The following is an 18,480-nucleotide window of genomic DNA, read 5'->3' as shown; positions in this document are numbered from 1 at the left end:
CTCCTGCCGGCAGCCCGCCGAGCGCACGGCGGCTCTGCCCGCGCCCGGGGCGGGGTGAGGAGCGGGGCCACGAGAGCGGCCGGCACGGGGGCTCAGGGAGAGGGACCGGCCGCACTGCCCGGTGCCCGGTGTCCGCGCACTGCCGCATCCCGCCCGCCGACGGCTCCTGCCGCCCGTCTGCGGACGCCTCGTGTGCGGGTTCGGGTGGGCACGGGACAGCCTCGGATGGAGAGCCAGCGAGCGGGACCAGAGCTGTGTGCCAGCAGCGGCGGGCGTCCTCAGGGCTCCTGCGCCCAGGGCCTGCAACTGCGGCTGTACACCCTGCTACAGGTACCCACGGGAGGGATCCGTGTGCGCGTGTGTGCGCCCAGCAGAACGAGGGATGCAGCTCCACGGCTGGCTGCACCAAGGACGTGGGCTGGCAACAGCCAGGTACCGGCTGCAGCATCGCCGGCACCAAACCCTGCTCCAGAAGTACGGGATGCCTTCAGCTCTGCTCCAGTAGTGGTCCACAGTGCACCTGACACAGGATGGGGTGGTGCGGGATGGCCAGGAGGTGGCTTCCCGGCCTTTGAGAAGTGTCAGCTGACTTTTCCAAGCAAATCCACATAACCAGTCCCTGCATGAAGTGGATCCAAGTGCAAGGACACTGCCACAGGTAGAACCATTGCATTTTAGGTTTGGGAGTGTGTTCTGGCACACAGCAGCACAGGCTATGCCTGGTATGTGCCCTCTGCTCCTGCCCATGCCCAGGAGATGTCACTGTAATGCACAAGCCTGTCCAGTGGACCATCTATCCCACAGCAAAATTTTTAATTCTGAGAAGGTGGGAGCTGGGTTTTGAGAGGACAGATGCCACCAGTCAAGAACATCCAATAGCCTGTCTCCTACAGGAACCAGGAGAGGTTTGCAGTATACAGAGATGGAACTTTGCACTGCACAGAGATGGAACCTTTTCCATTCAACAGTCACAGGCTGTGGCATAAAGGGGAAGAGGCCCAAACCCTCTGCTTTAACTTTATTGTTTTACAGCCCAAACAAATCACTGAAAAAGACATGCCCTAAACTTTGAGTGTCAAATGCCTTGGTACTGACTGAAATACAGCAGAAGGTTGTTCACGTGACAGAATCAGGGAGTGGATTGGGTTAGGAAGGACCTTACAGATAATCTCATTCCAACCCCTGGGTCTTGCTAGGATTCAGCTCCTGCCCAAGCCTTGGCTGGAATAGCTGAGCATTAAACTGATGTAGATACATCACTCTTCTGCTGCTCTCTTTGCTAGCTGCTTCTAGCATGCTGGGTTTCAAAGGGAACCTTTTTTTTCTCTTCCAAGCCAGCTGTTTTCATAGAAGAAATTTTTACTGCAATGGGCTATTCACCAGAGAAAGGCCATCACTTGCACCCACAGCACTGCCAGTGCTGCTGGAGGCTGTGTAGCAGGTGAGAGGGAGGCCTCCTGAATGGAGATGAGCACACAGGCTGTCCAGGTGAGCAAAAAGTACAAGGTGCCTGTGGACAAGATGGCGGGATCATCTGGTATCCACAGGGAGCTCCCACTGACCACCAAAGAGGGAATTATTACCATATACACTTTGCAGAGGGAAATGAAAAGACAAGGAGGCCTAGCACATGCTCTGCATCTTTTCAGCAGAGCTTATCACGTTTTTCAAAGAATGAAGATTGGCTCCTGACAGCAGCTGAGGAATGGGTCAGATCTGAGCCATGAACTCCACAGTCCGGGCAGAAGGAAGCACAAAGGCATGTAAAGGGATCACCAGCACAAGGACATCGTGACAGCTCCCTTGTCTCTTTCTCATCCCTGAAATGAGTTCAAACTTCTGTATTTGGGACTGAAACACAAAGGACCAGTTAAGGATGACATGGTCTCCCCTCCACCTTTCCAAGTGGCAAGCCATGCCTACCTATCCTCTTTGGTGCAGCACTGAGCTACTTTTTGCTTGACAATATAGTCAGAGCTGCCTCCAAGGTTCCCAGCTTTCTAGGGTGAATTCTCCTGGCCCACAGCTGCTAACACAATCATCAAAACAGCTCTGGGATCTGCTCCATCGTGCCACTCAGCCAGGAACACACTGGCCTGTTCTGCCCTGGCAGATGCTGCCAGAGTGCTGACCCAAACAGAGCTACAGGAGGACAGCATACGCAAAGGTAACATTTACTGAGAGATACAGAACTGAGTATTATGAAGGACATACACGGATGGAGAGGGTAGCGACACCACTGCAGAGGGCAGCTTGGACCCCCTTCCCAGCATGCCAGGAAAGGAGCTGGATGCTACCAGACAAGTAACACAATGGAGATAACTGTGGCATATGTGTTTGTAACAAACAGACCATTATAACATACATTTCTATGGGATCACATCTAGTGATTATATAAATCCATATAGAGATCACTGTATAAAAACTTTGTAAAAAATACTTTAAAAAAGTGTAAAAATGTGCATTCAAAAGCACGGCCGACACGGACAGCTGGGCTGTAAACATTATACTGAGTGTGCTTGTGGGGGGCGCCTGCGCCACCAAGCCCCGACAGGCCTGCCCACCAGACGGGGCTGCATCAAGTGTTTGTGGTTCTTGGGTATGGGTTTCCCTCTGGAGCATGTGCCAGGAGCAGCAGCAGCCTTTGGGCAGGGTGCTGGTGGGCACTGCCCAGCTGCCACTCCTCAGCCTGCGGCCCCTGCTACCCACAGGCTGCGTGCTCCTCGCAGGACACGCTGTGGCTTTGTGGGCCCCAGGGCTGAGAGCAGGCTGAAGGGCGTGCTGACGTATCACAGGGAGGCTGCCCGCATTGGCACCGCCAGCCCTGCTCCCAGGTTCAGCCTCAGAGTACATGGTTGGCAGGTTCCTGATCTTCTCTGTTCCCATGTTTGGTCCATAGTTCCCAAGGAAGCCCACTGGGTCCTGGCTGCACCAGGCCTGGGTGCACAGTTCTTCATACAGTACATACATTAGAGACCCTGGAAGACCCTGTGCCACTGTCTCCTCCTCCTGGCCCTGTGCCACTTTCACTTCTTCTCCAGCTGCTCCAGCAGTGGGTTGGCTTCGCTCTCAGGCGTCTTGATGCTGTCTGTCCGCACGATGCAGGTGGGACGGTGCCGGTTCAGCATCAGGATGAGCTGCTGCCTCTCCTGTTTCAGCTCTTCTATCTGGGCCTTCAGCTCAGCATTCATGAGCTCTAGACGCTCAGACTCCTAGCAGACAGGAACACAACCGCATGTGACTTTATCTAGCAGGACAAGATACAAGAAACAATTTGGCCAACATGCCACCTCTGCTCAGTCCCTCAGCCCCTGCAGCAGGGGAGCAGGCTGAAGACCTGCCAAGGCATCACATCCCTCCAGGCAGTTCATCCCCATCCCACTAAGTGCTTGGCACTTCGTGTCACACAGAAACACACAGCCACCACCTGGGGCAGGTCTCTGCCGCACCCCAGCAAAACCTGTGCCTGGCTGCTTCCCGTGGTCTGGTAAGGTGTTTGGGAACAAACCCATGTTTAAGTTTTCACCCAGCTCATCTGTAAGCATCTGCCCTTATGAAATTACTCCTTCCAAGTTGTGTCATCTGCCCATGCCTCACCACTGTTTGCAGAAAAACAGCAAGGTGCTGTGACAGTTTTTCTGCCCTGGGGTTAGAGGTGGAGTGGGCATCTGGCCTCTGAGTGGGAAAATCTTTAGGACTTCGGTCAAGGGGCCAGCACTGCCAGCCCGTCCTGTGCCACACTCACATGGGTATTCCTGCTCCAGAACTGAAGCAGAGACATTATTATTCCTCTCTCACTGCAAGCCCAGAGCCAACCTCCAGCCCACTCCAGCCCTGGTACCATGGATAAGCTCTGCCTGGGCATGAACACGGCCACCACCTTCACAGCCTCCGAAAAGCAGGGGCTGTATTTTCCCAGATAAAGGCACTGGAGCAAGGGGTGGCAGAGGGGAAGCTCAGGACGCAATGCTTCCTGCAGCTGGAGCACTGCTCTAGGGAAGTGCCTGCTGTGCCCTGGGACAGACTGGGCACCCACCCGCTGCAGGAACTCCGTCCTCTCCTTCTTCTTGTTACGACATCGTGCTGCCGCTACTTTGTTTTTCTCCCGGCGCCTTTTCCTCCTCTCTTCTTCCTCATCCAGCTATAAGAAGACAGAGAAACCCAGATCAGAGGCAGCAGATGTGGGTTGGGGCAGGAGGTAGGGGTGAGCACATGGCAGCCCCATCCATGGCAGGGCAATGTGGCAGCCACCTGGTCACGAGCCACCAGCAACATGACTTAATCCTCACTGGAACCAGGGATGCTGCTGCTACAGCCTCTACCTCCACTTTGTGGGAACACAGAGAGGGAGACACACAGCTGAGGACATGGCTGGTAGGGGACAGACAACCCTTCACAGGCTGCTCCCTCCCTGAGAGAGGGAAGAGACAGAGAATAGAGCGCCCTCCCAGAAACACAGGTGGTTTGTCACAATACAGGCTCAGCTCTGTAGCACAGACATTGAAAGCATCACACACAGCCAAGGACAAGAGGCAGAAAAACCTGGAAGTTACCCCAGCTGGGCCTGCCCCATTCCAGTGTCTGGGACTGTCTGCTGCAGCTTCAGCACCGTCTGAGTCACAGGGCCACCACAGTAAGGTGGGGACAGGTCCTGCATCCCCTGTGAGGAGGCAGGCCACAGCAGTACCTGCACTGTTTGCCATGACTCAGTTCTCTGTGCTCTTTGACTCAATCCACACAGCCCAAGCCAATAGGGCTAGAAATCCATAACCAAAGTATTTACAGATATATGGTGCAAAGCCTTTGTAAATGGCCAATAGCATGCCAACATCCAAGAACACAAACTAGCTCCTTCAAGAAAAATCTGAGTGCTGGAAAGCCCTGCAAAGTCAGGTTAAACTTTGTAGCATGGATAGAGAAGGAAAGGTCCCCAGTGCCTTCATCCACATTTGGCCTGGGTCTCTGAAATTGGAGGTGTCAGAATGAACTGCCTCATTCCTATTGACTGATACCCGCTGGCCACAAGATCACCCCACATGCACACACAGCAGCAGTGCCTGATGGTAATGAAGGCTGCAGGTGCCATCATCCACAGCAGACTGTACACACTGCTGACAGTCACCAAGTCCAAAACCCGCTAATCAAAACATGCCAGTGTGATGCACAAGGACTGGATGAAACCTGGACTCAGCAAAGGCAGGGTGAAGGGGCAGCTTAAGTAAGCTGCATGTCCAATACACAGCACATAGCATGCTGTGGAAGGCAATGTCTGAGCTTTATAGCACTAACAGTTTTGCATCTTTTCTACGTTGCTTTGCAAGGATTATACCACAGCTGCTATTTCATCTAGGGCGAAAATATTAAGCAAAGCCACCACAAGCTATGCACAGACTTCCATAATGCCAGGCTGCCACCATTCCCATGACAAGGCAGCGTCATGGGGCACCAATGTACCACACTTTGGAGAATTGGATGGGAACTGCACTGATACCCCCAAGTCCAGTCAGAAATGGACAGCTCACCCTGCACCCACATAGATGTGACAGGTTAGAACTAATCTGGAAGGCACTAACTCTACATTCTGCTGCCAGGTCTTACAAAAGTTCCTGACAGAAATTAAGAGAAGGTGAACATCAGGGTAGATGCAATTCCCCTCTGCACATTTACCAACTACTCATTTACCCCTAAGACAGCTTCTTGGTCTTTTAGTTCAAGGATTACTATAAGGGTGCATAGAGGTCACATGTGCTCACAGCTCCAAAGCTCAAAAAACACCCCCAAACTTGCCTTCAAAAGTACATCTCGGGGAGTAACGGCAACTGGAAGCGCAACCACCAACTGCACCAGCCCTGGAAACTGCCTGACATTTCCATGCCCATTGGTCCATTCAACTAGAATTACAGAATAAGTGACCTGTCTCTGACCCTGCCTCCACCCCACAGAGGGCCCAGAAAAGGTCTGTGTCCTTTAGATGGAATACAGATGCCCAAGAAAGGTGGCTCGTCACAGACAGAAGAAGCTTGAACCCGTGGTTCTGCTTTTTGACCACAGCTCCTGTGGCTTCATAGAAATATAGAAAGGTTTGGAGATCACTTAGTTCCAATTCCCCTGCCACAGGCAGGGACACCTTCCAGTACAGCAATTGCTAAAAGCCCCTTCCAGCCTGGTCTTGAATACTTCCAGGTATGAGGAATCCACAAATTCTCAGGGCAGAGAAGTTCTCTTCTTCAAGACAGCAGGTTTTCCCCATCTGCATCTGCTTGATTTCAGTTCAAAAAGGTGACATGGCCCTGGTGCTGAGGATTAGGACGTTATTCAGAGGCACATGGGGCAGTGATGGTGTATCACCCAATAGCATGTCCCAGCAGTTGATCTCCAGGGGATTGGATCCCTGTGGGTAGAAATCCCTGTGGGAATGCCTCCTGAATGGTTTCAGTCAGCAGCCTCCGAGACTGAGGTGATCATCTGCCTGAGGGGCAGGGCTCAGTCCCAGAGGGAGCACCCCAGGTAGGATTCAGTGGTGGAGTATCCCAGCAGCATCTGTCTACACCTGTCCAAGAGGAGAGCAGCTTTCCCAGTGGGGCTGCCCATCACTCTGCAGAGAAGGTGGCCCCCAACACCCACTGGATGGGTTTTGTGTGTGTCCCCAGGCACAGACACCCCAATGACAGGAGATGCTGGTGCCCCCAGCAGGGCAGAGTGAGCTGCCTTGCCCAGGCTCATGGCAAGCAGCCTGTCCTCCCAGCCACCACAGAGTGGCACCCAGCATTCCTGGGCTCCAGCACCCTGCAAGAGGAAAGCAGCTGCAGGCTGCATTGCAAAACTGTGCGTAGGCAGCTTCTTGGCTACTCATGGGATAAGCAGCTACTGCTTCAGCTCCCTCAGGCTTTTGCTGCAAAGCCTTGCCAAGGGCAGCTCCATTTGCTGTCTTCAACTCCTCAGCTTCATGGGCCATGCAGGGGAGGAACCAGCTGCATGGAAGGTAGCTGTGCAAGGGCTCTCAGTGGGTTTTCTCTTATCCTTCCTCTATATGGTGTGTAGAGGAACAGCTGGCTCAGAGGACACTCAGCAATTCCAGTACCTGCTGTGGGGCAGGCCTGCCCTGTCCCTGTCACACAGATGCCAGTGACATCACATACCCATGCCCACGAAAAGCAAAAGCAGCGGTTGCAGGGACAGCTCTGAGATGCCCAAAATGCCCCAGGAAAGGAGCTGGGCCTGGGAAGACAGCATAGCTGCAGAATCACCCTCTTTCTTCCCCAACCCATGAAGCAAGGCAGGCACTGCAGACCATTTGCTGCAATAATACCCAGGCCACGAGCTTGGAAGAGAGTTTGGCTTCAGCTGCAAATCTGTGACTTGCCCATAGAGGAATGTAAGCCATTAGCATCCCCAGAGCCTCACAATGCCCTCCCACAGTATCCTAGCCTCAGCTCTTCCCACTGCAGAGCTGTCCAGTCCTGCCCAGGCAATATCCAGGCTGCACAAGCTGACTGGACACTCTTTTAGGCACAGAGCTCCTGTGCAAGGTGATCAGATGAGCTACATCATACCAGTTCTACCCACAGGAGTCCACCTCAAACGGCTGGAGGGAAAGAACAGGGATGCTCTGCACAGGTGGGCCTGGCTGCTGCTGAGCTTCTGCCAAAAAACTGGGCTAAATTAAGTGTCAGCACCATTTGGAGAGCAGGTTGCCCACTGGAACTCCTATTTTACTCCTTTCAGCTCACAGCTCATCAGAGGCAGCTTTTCACATCATCCAGCACCTCCTTGCTCACGCTGCCAGAGAACACAAATCACCCCATCCTCACATGGCATCATCTGAGGTAACCTCACACAGAGCAAATGCTCTGTTCAGAAGGCTGTTTATGGAACCTTCTAACAGCAGCCAGCATCCTGCCAGCGTGGGACCTCTGAAACGGTGGGTTCCCAGCTCCATCTGCAGGCAGTAGGAGGTGCAAACACTCACCACTAGTTCAGCTGGAGTCAAAGACTGGACAACACATGCGAGATGAGGAAAACACTGTCCAAGTATCTCCAGCTTCTGACATGGCAGCCTGTGGTACGGAGCAGAAACTACCCACCTTCTCCATCCCAGGAAACTCGAAGTGAAGCCATGGCCCACCCCAAGCAATGGGGCAGGGGCAGGTCCCAGCCAGCAGTGCCTGTGGCACAGGCTGAGTCACTGCCCCACACACCCCATTCCCACTGGAGAGGCAACACCAATGCTAGAAGCACCAAGGGCTTGTTGGCATGGGTGACAGGCTGTGTGACTTCTACTCTGGGTGCATGCCCCAGCCTAGGGACACGTTGGTTGCAGCAGACCCCACTCCACACGCAGGGTTTGAGTTCAGATGGCTGCCAATTGCTGCACTGGACCAGGTCTGGGATGCTGAGGCTACCACTGCCAGCCAGGGACAGGAACTCAGGCAGGGAGAAGAGGCAGCCAGTGGAGCAGCTGCTAACAGGCATGCACACCACCAAACAGGGAGCCTATAAAATAGGCTGCTGGCCACTGCTGCGACAGCCAAGCACAGGCAGGAAGGAAACCCAGGCAAATGCAGACAACAGCCCTGCAGGGCCACCTGCAGCCGGCAGCCTGCAATACTCACCTCACTTTTGACAGGCTGGGGTCTCTTCCCAAGCTTCACCTCCAGGAACTGGAGCGGCGAGATCATGGCGCCGATGTTGCGGATGTCAGCGCACTTGAGCTCCTCGGCGGTCAGGGCTGTGCCAGGCAGGCCTGTCAAGGGCCCGAGGCCAGGCAGCGCACCAGCCGTCAGCGACGGGTCGGGGATCTGCCCTGGCATCATAGCAGGGGAAACAGCTTCCCAGGCTGCAGGGGGACAGAGACATCCCATTACAACCCGGTTACAGGGCCGCATGACACAGCACGGGACAAACTCATGCTACAGTCCCATCACCTCCAGGGGTGTGAATCAAGGAAGGCAGACATTCTCCCCCAGGAAGGGCAAAGGCAGAGAATAAGCAGAATCTGTATTACGGAAACCAAAATATAAGAATCCTGCCAGGAAGAATAGGCTACTGGGGTGTAGATCAGGAAGGGAAGAGACCTGAGAGGCAAAGTAGCAGAAGAACAGGAGCTGGCTGCAACGACAGTGATGTGATCCCATGGACACCTTTCTCTGGAGTACAGCGGATCAAGGTTTGCTTTTAGCTGAATTTTGATTAATTAATATGTGGATTATTAGTTCAAGAAGAAAATGGGACAAATAGGACCATAATATGCCCTAGGTTGGATTCCTTCTGGGCAGGCTCAGCCACTGGTCAGGGCTGGGACACAGCACACAAAGACCACAGATAAAACTGCAAGAAAAAAAAAATGCCACTGTACAAACATCTCTCAGCACAGACATGAGGAAACAAATGCTGGAGGGGAAGGGAAATGGTGCAAGGTTCAAAAGTCCTATCATGAAAGAAAAAAAGTGAGAATAGAATCAGGGCAAACTTCAGCAAGTCACTTACAGGGAGGTGAAAGGGAGTTATCAGTAAGTATGAAGAACAAGCAGCAAAGATACAATAAGATTAAACCTAAAATGGGAAGTCATAGAGCTGGAACTGTTACATCAGTCCAAAAGCCATTGGAGCAGATGGTTGTTGACTGTAGTGCAGGGACATCCCTGCTGTGTAACTGGCCTGGGACACTCACAAGTTACCTGCTTTCAACATTCAGAGTCAACTTCTGTCCACACAGCAGCCATTTGCCCCTCTTCTTCAACTCAACATCAAGGCAAGGGGGGGCAGTGCACACAACTCAACAGTGTGTGTGCACTGCCCCCCTTGCTCTGCCCATCCAGAGAAGTCCCAGCACACTGCAGGAGCCTCCACCCCATTCTGCCCCTGTGCAGGAGGCACCAACACAGCAGGGATAAGGACCCTCAATGTCAAAAGAGAAACAGACTAAAGGAGTGGACCCAAAATCTCAGTGTGCAGCTTCCTCAGTGTGCAGCAACCACAAGAGCCAGTCAGAAGGCAGGATTCAACAAACAGCTGGGGAAACTCATGGAGGCTCTCGCAGCACCAAGCATCAGACAAAGGAGGAGCATTAAATGAGGGATAACATGCACTTGCCCTGCTCTTTCCAAAGCATCCACTCTCATCTGCTGAGAGACCAGGTAACAGGTGATAGAGAATTTTGGCCCAGGCAGCACAGTTGTGCAGAATCATGCACACACACTTAGCCAAGCCAGCTGCCACAGCTGCTCAGCACTTGCCATCCCAGGGTGACAAATCCATGTCAGTACCAGGCTGAAAACTTGATTGAAGCTGCATGTGAGATAAAACTGCTGGATCACAGAATCACAGAACAGTTGAGGCTGGGAGGGATCTCTGGAGATGGCCTGGTCCAACTGCCCTGCTCAGGCAGAGTCAGTGGGAGCAGGCTGAACAGGGCTAATCATGACAAACAGAGAAGTTAAGGATTTCTTGGCACTGGCACATCTCTTTACCCATAGGACTATTTAATATATTTGTTAATGTGAAGGAACCAGAGATAAGCAGCAGAAGGAAAGGAAAAACAAGCACAGAGGCTAGTCAAGGGCAGAGAGGTTAATGCAAGCTCCACAGCATCCAGCACGGGTGCTGTGCAAGCTGTATTGGTGTGACAGACAGAATGATTTGCAGCAGAGAGTGTCTACAACCTGCAATGAGCTGTGAGCTGTCAAACAGTCTAATCTGCCAGTGAAGAGGTCCAGGTGTCAGCATGAGATGTCCCCTGGCAGGGTTTGCTCAGCTGTGACCAAGAATTGGGAAAGAGCAGGGAAAGCAGATGCAGCAAGACAGAAACCATGAAGAGGAATCAAGCCCTCTGCTCCAGTCATCCTTTAGGAGACCAGAAAGCGGAGAGCAAGCCAGTGTTCAGCAGTGCTGGGAGCACTGCTGTGGGGAGAGGAAGCTGGGCAGGGAGGAGGTGATCTGCATAAGGTGATTAAAGCCTGAAGAGAAGACAGGAAAGACAGAAAAGTAACTTTCCAAGAGAAGAGATACTACCTGATGAAATGGACTCCTGCCCATCTGGTGACAGAAAAGAAAGAGAAAATACTTTGTAATGCTACTTGACCTCAGAAAAGACTTCAAGTCAACTCCTTGAGACTGCAAGGACTTAAACTGATGGAAAGTATTCATTCTTCCACAGAGATCTCTAAACTAGAAAAATGTAATTCCACACCTGCAGTGGAATCTTGTACTGACATCGTGTACCTGAATCTGCACCAGCATCTGGTAAGCTGCCCAGAGATGCCCAATGCAGCTGGGCTCTGAAGCTGCACCCTGCCTCCCTCCTCCTTCCTTTCAGGCCTACACATGGCTAAGATGCTTCACCCCTCCAGAAATAAGTACCATCACACCCTGAGGCTGCACTCCAGACAGGAAAACACAAGTTATTTGGGGAGTGTGGCTGAATCCCTACCACCTTCCTCAGAGATCATCCCTCTCCAGCAGGAAGGCACCAGGTCAATGAGGTGGCATGAGAAAAGGGAGGTGAATCTAGACGTTCTTCCCAGGACCCCCTGCCACAAGACAGAGCTGTATGTCTACCATTTTGGGATATATATATATCCCTGCAGAGCTGGCCATTTCCCTGATGCTGCCACCAAGGTGACATGCTGTGGCACTGGGAAGACACCTGCCAACAGTAGCACAGCCCCGCCAGCAGTCCCACAAATGTGCGTCCCCAGCTTGAACAGCTTATGTCAAAATTTAAAAAATAAAATAGAAAAATAATCAGTAGCAAAAGTATTATGAGCATTCACTTGAAGTCTCTCACAGACTGATTTGGGCTTGAAGCCTTTCACAGGCTTCAGGATGAGAATTGACTTGAACCCAGCACTGGATGCCAAAATCCATTCTGGACTTGGAGGGCTTGGTTTTAATTTATTCATAGAATCATAGAATAGGCTGAGTTGGAGGAACCCATCAGGATCATTGAGTCCAGCTCCTGACACTGCACAGGATAGCCCAAGAGTCACACCATGTGCCTTAGACTGTTGTCCAGACACTGAACTCTGTCAGGCTTGGTTCTGTGACTACTTCCTTGGGGTGCCTGTTCTAGTACCCAACCACCCTCTGGATGAAAAACCTTTTTCTGATATCCAACCTAAACCTCCCCTGCCTCAGCTTCATGCCATTTCCTCGAGTCTGGTCACTGGTCACAAGAGTACCTGTCCCTCCCCTTCCCTTCCCAAGGAAGTTGTAGACTGCAGTGAGGTCTCCCCTCAGTCTGTTTTTCTTCAGGCTGAACAGACCAGGTGACCTCAGCCACTCCTCCTGTGGTTTCCCCTCCAGGCCCTTCACCATTCTCATGGCACTCCTTTGGATGCCCTCTAACCACTTAATCTCTTTTCTCTATTGTGGTGCCCAAAACTACTCAAATATTCAAGGTGAGGCCACACACGTGTGGGGCAGAGCAGGACAATCCCTGCCCTTGACTGGCTGGCCATGCTGTGCTTAATTTTCTTCCATCATGACATGCAGTTGACAGCACCCAGGCTGGACAGTCCAGGCCTTCAGGCAGACTGAATATAGGGTCACTGCAATTTATGAAATAAGGAGCAAGGAGAAATCCATTGCTCAGGCTGTGGGACAACCTGACCACTCAGCACCCTCCCCCATGCACTCCTGAGCCTGGGCAGGTTCCTGGGGACAAGTGGCTAAAGATTTGAGAAAACACTGTGTTTTGTACAGCACATCTTCTCCTTCTGCATCATCTGGTAGCTTGATATGCCTTGAAATAGCCTTTGTACCAGTGTAACACACAGCACAGGTCAGAGTGAAGGGGCTGGCCCAGTATCCAATATGCTCTAAAAATTCATCCTGGATCCAGGGAGTGCAGTGCCAAAGCCCAAATGACACCTGCATCAGTGTAAACTAAATCTTAAGTTCATCAAACCAAAGTGCCAGAAGCCTTCTGGATAATCTTAAACCTGCACATGAAAATGAGCTGAGAACTAAGTAGAAAGCAGGGAAATGTCTTCTACAGGTGAGGGCTTGCTCAGGGGTCAGAAAGCTCAGGAGCACATTGAGAACTGTCAAGCTGAGTTAGACCTTGGAGAGGAACCTAACACCATTCCCAGCAGGGCTATAACCATGGAAATGAAAAGGAATGAAGAGAGGTGCCATCCCTCTCTGCAGAGCAGGTGTACAGTAACAGATCATCTCCCCAGTTCTTGAGGGCCCTCAGCCCCAGGCTCTGCCACTCCTGCTGACTGGAAAGACTCAAACTTGAACAAACCTGAGTTTGTTCCACTCCTTTGCTTCTTCCTAATGCAAGGACAACTTTATTTTCATCCCAAGTCCCAGATACTTTCCCATTCTTTTCCGGTAAGTGCCAGAGGTAAGCTGTACTTTAATCATGTAAAAAAGCCAGAGCATGGAAGTCTATTTAATACTTTGGTCTTCCTCCCAAAGCCATTATCCTGGCAGACACGGACATGCCTACCTATAGCTCCAGCATACTGGTACCATGTTCACATGGTAGGGCAGAACTTTAAAGTTCAGAATCTGAGTTTGACCTCTAAGTTGCAGCTCTTCAACAGCCACATCTGGCTGGATGGGGTGAATACAGCTGGTGCCTTGTCAATTCTTAGTTAGTTTCTGGATATTCCCTTGCAGCATTTGCTATTTCTAAGGCACATGAACCAACTCACCTCTGTATTCATTCACTTCCTAACACAGTGCTTTAGTTGGGATTCTTTTTTTTTTTTTTCCTTTTCAGAACTGGTTAATAACACAGACTTTTTCCCTCAACGCCAGGTGGTCTTCCAACATCTCCTTACAAGAACTTGGAAATGTCATGTCTTCAGTAAAACCTAGCTTTCTGGTGTCCTACATTTGAACCACACAACTCCTTTATATGCATTGTATCAGCCATGCTTTTTCACATAATGAAGCCAATAGCAGCACATCAAGGGGAAAGAGAATGTGCAGTCTTGCATATGACCACTGGATCAGCATGACACCAGCTTCTTGAGTTTACATGCACCATATACTGCCTTCTGCACCAACACTATTCATCATTTTGTGCCACGACATCAAGATGCTCCAGAGTGAATTAGGAGACAAGGCTTTCTTACAACTTCAGTTCAATGATGAGTACCTTATATCATTCATTGCTCTGTTCAGAAACCATCTTTGCAGCAAAAAATCTGGTCAACACATGATTTCACAGGTCAAAATTCAGGTTTTATTTCCTTAGCTTTGCCTCTACACTCCCTTATTCTGGTTAAAATGCTGTAACACAAGACTTGACCTCTTGCCGAAATGCCTGTAAACCCTCCTGATAATTGCAGCAACTTTTGCATCCTTGCTTTGGCGCTGTTCTTCCTGTGGCTTCAGTCAACTCAGTTATTTTATCAGCAGTCTCATACTCAAAAAGCTGACACCAGTACAGCTTTCTTTGCTCACCTTGGTTTTGCTGCATCTTCCACCAGTTTCAAGTGTCTGTGTGCTTTGTTCCCCAATTATGTCCAGGCTGTGACACTGGGTTGATTTAATATTTCTTAAAGGCAGTGCCCATTACTCTTAGTTTTTCTCCTACTGCCAGAGTCTGTTATCTTCTGGAAACCACAGCCTAGAAGGAAGAAGCTTTACCAAGTTCTTTCTGTCCCATACAGTTGCTCAGCTTCCTTGGTGACACTGCTCCCATGTACTGTTCTGTTCTTTCTTCTGCAGTTCTAATCTTCATGTTCTTAGGCTTTTTGCCTTTTTTTTTTTAATGGGTTGGGGTTTTCTCTTCCTATACTGATTTGGCTACTGCTTTTTCAGGGGACACTTTGTTTGGGTTTGTGTTTGGTTTTCTTTTTAAGAAGCTGATGTTTGCACAGCAGTTACAGCATAAATCTAACATGCATAGTCATAATTCGTATAACCCAGGGGGCTTGTGCTCCACTTGCTAGCCTGTATTCACACCCTCCTCTTCACTGCTATTCTTACCCACAGACTAAAACTGGCACAGGAATGCCTACGTGTGTTGAAGTCATGCATTCAATTCCCTGCACATGGACTGCCTCAGTTTGTATCCATCATCCTATGCACCCAGAGGCGCTGTTTGTTTCTTTATACACCAAATGCAGTTGCTACTGTTGCACCATGAGCATCATCCTGCAGAGACAACCATGACATCCCAAAGCAGGCTCTGACAGTCACACTTCAATTTGACTTGCCATTACTGCCTTATCTCTAGTGTCAGCTTCCTTGGTGAGAGTGAGGGCTATTTGCAGCCTTATTATCAGTTTTGCTGTCTATAATACAATCACAGTTTCTTACAACATAAGCTACTTCACATGTGCTGACATTTATAATGGTTGATCCAAGTACCCTTCTGATGCTCAGAGAGCCAGTCTAGCATCTAATATTGCCAGCCAGCAGATTCTGACACTCTGTACCTACCAGCATGTTTCTTTCTGCCCATGTTAAGCACTGCTCTAAGGCATAGTCTGTCCTACCAGCCCTTCTCCATGCTGCCTGCAGAATAAAGGCCATGCTTGCCTGGTATTCTCTCAGCAGGCTCAGCCTGGGTGCCTGCCATTACTTGTCAGCTGCCACGCATCAGAGCACTGCTGAAGTCTGTAAGCCACCATACAAGCAATCTCTGAACTCTTCATCAGTCTGCTACCACCTAGCACAACATTGCCATTTGTGTGTACTGTCTGGGAGCACCCAAGTCACTGGCCTTTCATCTGCTCCTGGCCAACAGGGAATAATAATTCTGATTTGGAGATCAGAAGCAGTGCTACCAGCTTCTAGTTCCTTAGATTCTACTCTGCTTTATTGCCATTTTTAAACTTTTTTTTTTTAGCTCCTGGCTATCAAGCTACCTCAGTCAGTATGTCATACACTGAATCTATCTAGTTCCTTCTGTGAGCAGAAGGATGATTTATATGAAAGCCCTTTCCTGACATACCCAGTTTCTCATGAACCAAGAATGCAACTTCCTAAACAAAGACAGGGCAGTTGGCTACCACTCTTTCTCTGAAGCTCTGAGCCACTTGCTTTTTTCCATCTGGACTCTCCTGAGAAGACTGCAGAGTGCTGGTGGTCTGAAGCCTACAGACCTTCTTCCACTTTCACCTCGAAGTTCAGGCCCCAGTGGGAACAGATGAAGGCAGAAAGACACTACCCCATCTTCCCCGTGCCACAAGTGCCTTGCCATGCAATTAGAGCTTTCTTCTGCTATCTAAAACATGAGACTACCCCATTGCCACACGATTCTATCTGCTCTAGATGTATTTAATTTTGTGTAGCACCTTATAGTCATATCTTCTGGCTAGCTGCTTCTGCTCTGCACTGTTAAACGCACAAACTTGCAGGGCCAGTGCCAAGCACCACAGTGATCAAAGTTATCTGCCAAACATCAGAACACAGCAGCAGAGAAGCCCTTTGGGGGTAACCAGTCTTTTCAGATCCTCATGCAGTAGCTCTGGTAAACACAGACTTTAACAGCAGCCTCGGTGTATTCATTCATTCAGATACTGAACCTGTTGATGCCAAGGAACCCACCACCTATAGCATACTGAGAAGCTGCAGTGACACCACCTGGGATAAAAACATGCATGCTCTCTCTCTTTACTGAGCACCTAACATTACTTACTGTTTGATGGCATCACAGAAATCCCCCTTGTTTAAAGGCCAGGTAAAGGCATGGTCACAGCATAGCCTATCAAGTGCACTGAGGTGGAGCACACCACCCCAGAATGCAGGACATTGCAGTACCTCACTACTCACTGCAGTGCCTCCACACCCCATTTCCATCCCAGGAGGGAGAGACAGCTCCTACAACCAGGTTCTAGGATTGCAGGTCCAAAGATGCATCTGTGCCCTTCCCACAGACGCTCCGAGCTGACATTCTTGCTGTTCCTTTCCTCCCACAGGCAACCCATGCTGGGAGAAGAGTTGCAGGGTTTGTGAACACCCACACCCCACACAATGTAACCTCCCACCCCCAGTTCAGAGTGAGTGGGGGGCCACAATGCTGAGAGGAAGAAGGAGCTATGAAGAACTGTTCCTCAGGAGGTGGAATTCTAAACCTACTTCACAAGTGGGAACATTCTGGCTCAGTCCTGCACATCGAGCTGGCAGGAGGAACATCCGAATCATTGACGGACAGAGGGCTATGAGAAGCTTTCTAAAAACAGGAATGCAAAGCGCCCTGCTGCCCTGCCTCCTCTTCTCCTTCAGGGAAGCTCAGAGCTTCCTACACGGTGCTCACAGGGCAGCCCAGAGCAGACAGCACAGACAGCATCTCCTTGGCAGAAATGCCATTTTGCAGCCTCTGGCCCAGCTGAGTCTCACCATTAGGCCTCCACACCTGCCTGTCTAATGCTTTCACTTCTTGCCCCTTTTGTGAGGAAGGGGGATACTGGTTCTCCAGTCCTCGGCTTTAGAAATAATCTCCATTTGCCATTAGCAAAGCAGGCAGCTCATAGCCCTTCCTCCCTAAGCATTTTCCTCCATACTTCCCAGGGCAGCAAAAAGCTCTAGTTTAGCTGCTCCCACCACTGCAATGCAGCGACTGACTTCCAAGCAACCTGTGACAGCAGGGGTTTGTACAGCACCTACCACAGCAAGGCTCCCCTACTGCGACAGTTAATTGCAATAACTGTAAAAAAATGCCATGAATTATCACAGTATTATTAAGACTGTAATTAATTATTTGAGGTTGCACCACCCACAGGACGGCAGTACAGAGCAGGAAGGTAAAAGCTAGCCTGTTCGTACCTGAAGCACCTCAAAGGCATTTGAGAAGGAAGGAGTATCCTGGTCTGAGCAAACATCAGTGTCTGAGCTGCAGCCTCACAACTGACTTGTTGAAATTACCCAGGACTTTCCATAACCACATGTGATCAGGGCTAGAACCTTCTTCAAGAACACAATCTTGCTCCAGCACAAAGCTCTGCCCTTAGGAGCCAAGGACAGCCTCAGAGATGACAGCCCCCACACCCCCCAAAAACTCCCCAAAATTATGCCTTAAATACCAGGGTCATCCACAAAGACCTCTAATCCATATAAAGACCAGCTCTGGCTAGTTTGTAACAGCACTGCTCAGCTCAGAGGCCCATATGTGCCTTCAGCTCTCTGTCTGCATGTTAAAATAGCCTACAATGTTTTGATTGATACTCTGGACAGTCCAAGCAACTGAGAAATGCAGCCAAAGACAGATGGCATCAGGTTTGCAGTGCCCCCTCCTTGCTGCACTGCACTGCAGGACACACACACATGCTGGCTAGGGGTCCCATGCCTCACCATGGCTCTGCCTCCCTTGCTCCTGGGGCCAGGCCCACTACGAACAGCCACTGCAGTGAAAAGAGCCTCTTACAGCTTCACATTCAAGTCATTGCATGCTGCCAATACCTGGCCCAGGCAATGCAGCTGAAGTAGCAAACACTAGCACAGGGAAGGAGACCACAGAACAGATGCTCAGTGCTCCTTGAGCACTTGGACACACTGCTCAGATGGACAGGGCAG

The 18,480-nt window shown here is 50.5% G+C and overlaps 1 protein-coding gene across 1 annotated transcript; it reads right to left on the bottom strand.

Moving 5' to 3' along the window:
• Positions 1 to 1,011: 1,011 nt before the first annotated feature.
• Positions 1,012 to 9,185, bottom strand: JDP2 (Jun dimerization protein 2). The gene is made up of 3 exons (XM_041396751.1): positions 8,613 to 9,185; positions 4,037 to 4,141; positions 1,012 to 3,212 (listed from the first exon to the last, which is right to left on the bottom strand). The coding sequence occupies exons 1-3, from the start codon at positions 8,883 to 8,885 to the stop codon at positions 3,027 to 3,029; spliced, it is 564 nt and encodes a 187-aa protein (XP_041252685.1). The 5' UTR covers positions 8,886 to 9,185; the 3' UTR covers positions 1,012 to 3,026.
• Positions 9,186 to 18,480: the final 9,295 nt, after the last annotated feature.

Source organism: Onychostruthus taczanowskii, unplaced genomic scaffold (assembly GCF_017590055.1).
Source record: "Onychostruthus taczanowskii isolate IOZ18803 unplaced genomic scaffold, ASM1759005v1 scaffold1, whole genome shotgun sequence".
In the NCBI taxonomy this organism is placed as follows: domain Eukaryota; kingdom Metazoa; phylum Chordata; class Aves; order Passeriformes; family Passeridae; genus Onychostruthus; species Onychostruthus taczanowskii.
Note: the sequence above shows the minus strand (reverse complement) of the source record. Positions and strands in the feature narration are given on the sequence as shown.